The 3,999-nt window shown below is 34.5% G+C and overlaps 1 protein-coding gene across 1 annotated transcript; it reads left to right on the top strand.

The window, feature by feature from the left end:
• On the top strand, positions 1 to 3,999 carry cpo (carboxypeptidase O). Its single transcript, XM_060860253.1, has 9 exons — positions 1 to 98; positions 369 to 429; positions 955 to 1,056; positions 1,176 to 1,280; positions 1,371 to 1,487; positions 2,085 to 2,178; positions 2,434 to 2,636; positions 2,741 to 2,825; positions 3,477 to 3,999. Exons 1-9 carry the CDS (start codon positions 4 to 6, stop codon positions 3,740 to 3,742), a joined length of 1,128 nt encoding a protein of 375 aa, XP_060716236.1. The 5' UTR covers positions 1 to 3; the 3' UTR covers positions 3,743 to 3,999.

Here is a 3,999-nt window from a genome sequence, read left to right as displayed (position 1 = left end):
CTGATGCAGATTCCTATTGCTTTTCGAGGTGTGAGCAACATGTTGGGATCGTGTTTTTTAACCATTCTGCTCATTTTAACCCTGCAAACCCATGACAGGTAATTTTTCTACATTATCATGATCTCAGTGGCTGAGGGTAAAAATCTAGATAAGTAAACAGAGTAAACAGATAAGTAAAGATACTATATTAATTAATGTAGCAAATAATGACAGAAAATAGTGCAGTAAATCTGGTTTGATAATGAAAAAGTTTCTCTCTTTTTTAGAAGAGTAGAGCTGGTGGAAATGCGAATTGTTCATTTTTTTTGTTCATTTTGTCCAAACGTTTACAACACCATTTTAATTCTTTGTATGATTTAATGTTCCAGGGCAGTGGAGGGAGCAGAGCAGCGGGCTTATGACTACACCAAGTACCACACCATGGATGAGGTCATTCAAACATTTAAACATTCCTTTATTCTTTGTGTTTAAAAATGTGAATTCGATTACTAAATTGATTTACTTGCTTAGTAAACAATATTTTATTTTGATTTGTTTTTTTTTTGTATTACAGTTTATTTTGTATTAAGTCTTATGTATATACAGTATATTATATACATATCAGTAAAAAATCTAATCTATTTCTTTTTCTTAGTAAGTAATTTATTAAAGTTTTATTTTTTACTTTCTTATTTGATTTATTAAATCATTTATTTACCCATTGTTTTCATTTATTTACTGACTATTAATGATTACATTGTTTTTAATAAATTTACAGGTATTTATTGCTTTTAGTTACTTCATCCAATAACAGCTAATTAAATTTCTGAAATTGCTGATCAGTCGATTTTGTTTGCTGTATAGCACTGCATCATGGATTATTTTCTTTCGTTTATTGGTTCTACGGGTTGGTCTGTTTTATTTTATTTTTTATTGCCATTTATTAAAATTATCTGTCAAATTGTTCATTCACAGATCTCCCAGTGGATGAACATGATGATAAAGGAACATCCTGACGTCGTTACCAGCGTCGTCTATGGAAACACGTATGAAAAGAGGAATATCACTCTTCTGAAGGTAGCTTCCCTTAAAGCTGGTATAAAATTAACTCTCACTAACTCTCACCATCTCACTAACTCTATTTTACTATAATAAATATACCGAAGCCCATGAGTCTGTGTTTGCGTGTGAGGCAGATCGGTTTGAGCAGTACAGAGAAAAAGAAGATGGTCTGGATGGACTGTGGGATTCACGCTCGAGAATGGATCGCTCCAGCTTTCTGTCAGCACTTTGTCAAGGAGGTGGGATTTATTATTATTTTTATAAGTTTATACATTCCAGCTAAAACTGTCACTGCCTTTACAGTACTGTTTTTAATCAAATCTAAACAGATCCTAGGCTCCTACAAAACAGACTCAAAGATCAGCGAGATGTTGAAACATTTGGACTTGTACGTCACCCCGGTGTTGAACATGGACGGATATATTTACTCATGGAAAGACAACACGGTGAATTTACAGCCATTTTCAGAACACAGTACATCTATAAACTGAAATAACCCTTATAGATAAGTACTGTAAACATTTTAAGAATAACTCATATATACAGCTGTAAATATAACACATACTTTATATATATATATATATATAGCTTTCTCTCTCTCTCTCTCTCTCTCTCTCTCTCTCTCGCTATTATTTATATAGTGTTATTTATACTATTTACATGTTTTACTTTTTAAAATGTATTTTCTTATACAATTTCTAAAGACACTTTCTAAAGAAATATCTCATAAGTAAACATAAAATGGATAATTATATTATCTTATCTTCAAAATGGAGCACTAAATATGTCAACATTTCAGTTGCTGTTACATAATTATTTCGCCACAGGCACCAATAAAGTTTTATCTAAAAAATATCTAATCTATACAAACGATTAAGTACAAATGAACAGGGATCCTGATTTCGCGAAGTTGCACTTTCAGCTTTAGGAGGCATATAAAAGCTTTATGAAGCAAAATGCTGACAAAGTATTGCTACCAAATCATAGCCATAGTTTCTAACAATCATCAATAATTCTAATTTCTTATGTACTGTTTTATTTAGACACGGTTATGGAGGAAGACAAGGTCACCTGGCTCTGACAACTGCACATGTTTTGGTACAGATCTCAACCGCAACTTCTATGCTAACTGGGGAAGTAAGTCATGATTTATTGCTTTTACAAATACTACTTATATTTAATTTTTATATAGTGCCTTATTCATCTTATAGATGCATTAGACTAATGGCTAATAGGCACACAGGCCACACCTCCTGAGAGTGACAGATATAGAGGCCTGGTCACCTTCACTGTGATTGACAGACACACAGGCCATGCCTACTTCAGTCTGACTAACAGGCACACAGGCCATGCCTCCTTTATTAGATACTAATGTCATTGTGATTTGCACAGTGGTGGGAATTTCCAGAAACTGCTGCTCAGAGATCTATAATGGACCCTCGGCTCTTTCGGAGCCCGAGGCCAAGGCGGTGACAGACTTCCTGAGTGACAATCGAGACAACATCCTCTGCTTCCTCACCATCCATTCGTATGGCCAGTTGATCCTGCTGCCTTATGGGCACCCCAACATCACGGCCCCCAATGAAGATGAGCTGGTGAGGGCCGTTTCCTTTTCACTATACAAAACTCATAGGATGTCCTTCCATGTTACTGCCTAAACTGCAACTCTGAGTGTGTGTGTGTGTGTGTGTGTGTGTAGATGAAAGTGGGTCTGGCTGCAGCGGACGCCATTAAAGCTGTTCACGGAATGGACTACACAGTGGGAACACCTCCTAACGTGCTTTGTGTGTTTGACCTCTTTTTTTTTTTAACATTAACATGATTTAACTCCAAATTGTTTCATTACAAAATGATTGTTATTATTATTTTTTAGTAATAACATTTAATAATAATAACAGGACTTTGGTTGGGATAGGATTGATTGATTGATTCATTCATTCTTTCATTAGTTCATTCATTCCCACCCCCTATACTTTTATATCATTTATTATTTAACAATAGATACATGGAGCATCATTTCAAATATTTTATACAGATGAAAATGTATGTTTCATTATTCATTTTTTTTCCTAATTTGAGGCTTGGTCACTAAATAATAATAACAATAATAAAAAAGGAGTCTTAAATGAGATAAAAATCCATTTATTTATAGGATTAATTATAGAACGACTATATTCTATATATAGAGATTTTATTTTCTGGTTACTAGTTTTCCTCTGCAACACTTCCATGTTTGTGTTTAGACAAAAAAATGTTTTCAGACATTTGTTATTTTTGTGTATTTAGTTTTTCTTTTTTTATTTCTGTTATTTGAGTTTTTATTTTTACTTACCCACTTACTTTTTTCAGTTTAACTTATTTTCTGATAACTTTTCTCAGATGTTTAAACGTGGTTATTCCTGCGTTTGACAGCATATTTTCTTAATATCTTTCAGACCCCAATTCGGGCTCGTCTCGTGACTTTGCGCGTCTCATCGGCATCCCGTTTTCCTTCACGTTTGAGCTACGTGATAAGGGTCAGCACGGCTTCATGCTGCCGGAGGATCAGATCCAACCCACGTGTGAGGAGGCGTATCAGGGCGCGCTGTCCATCATCACGCACGTCCACGATAAAACCTTCGTCCGTGCTGCAGCTACAAGCATCGCAGCCACGCTGTGGAGTATTTGCCTGGCTTTGTGGCTCTCTAGCGCCACCGTCTGAGCTGAAATCAATCACATACTTTAAATAACATGGATGATTCTGTTATTATCTCCCCAGTTACATAAAAAAATCTGTAGCATTATTCAGTTCTAAACAACACTCTGGAAATATATGTATAAGTATAAATGGTACAATTTTGTTAGAAATAAATTATCACACAATTTTAAAGGTATGTATGTACACCCCTCCCCCACCCCCATATGCTAATATTTATCCTTATAATATATAATAAAAAATATTATATTGTAAAATAACAA

This window comes from Tachysurus vachellii, chromosome 24 (genome assembly GCF_030014155.1).
Source record: "Tachysurus vachellii isolate PV-2020 chromosome 24, HZAU_Pvac_v1, whole genome shotgun sequence".
Classification (NCBI taxonomy): Eukaryota; Metazoa; Chordata; class Actinopteri; order Siluriformes; family Bagridae; genus Tachysurus; species Tachysurus vachellii.
This window is presented reverse-complemented; position numbering and strand designations above follow the sequence as displayed.

Excerpts from the sequence above, each read along its gene's own strand:
- cpo (XM_060860253.1), top strand. The coding sequence starts at position 4 with ATGCAGATTCCTATTGCTTTTCGAGGTGTGAGCAACATGTTGGGATCG. Across the intron at positions 2,179-2,433 it reads CTTCTATGCTAACTGGGGAA|TGGTGGGAATTTCCAGAAAC; the intron begins GTAAGTCATGAT and ends TGATTTGCACAG. Across the intron at positions 2,826-3,476 it reads AACACCTCCTAACGTGCTTT|ACCCCAATTCGGGCTCGTCT; the intron begins GTGTGTTTGACC and ends AATATCTTTCAG.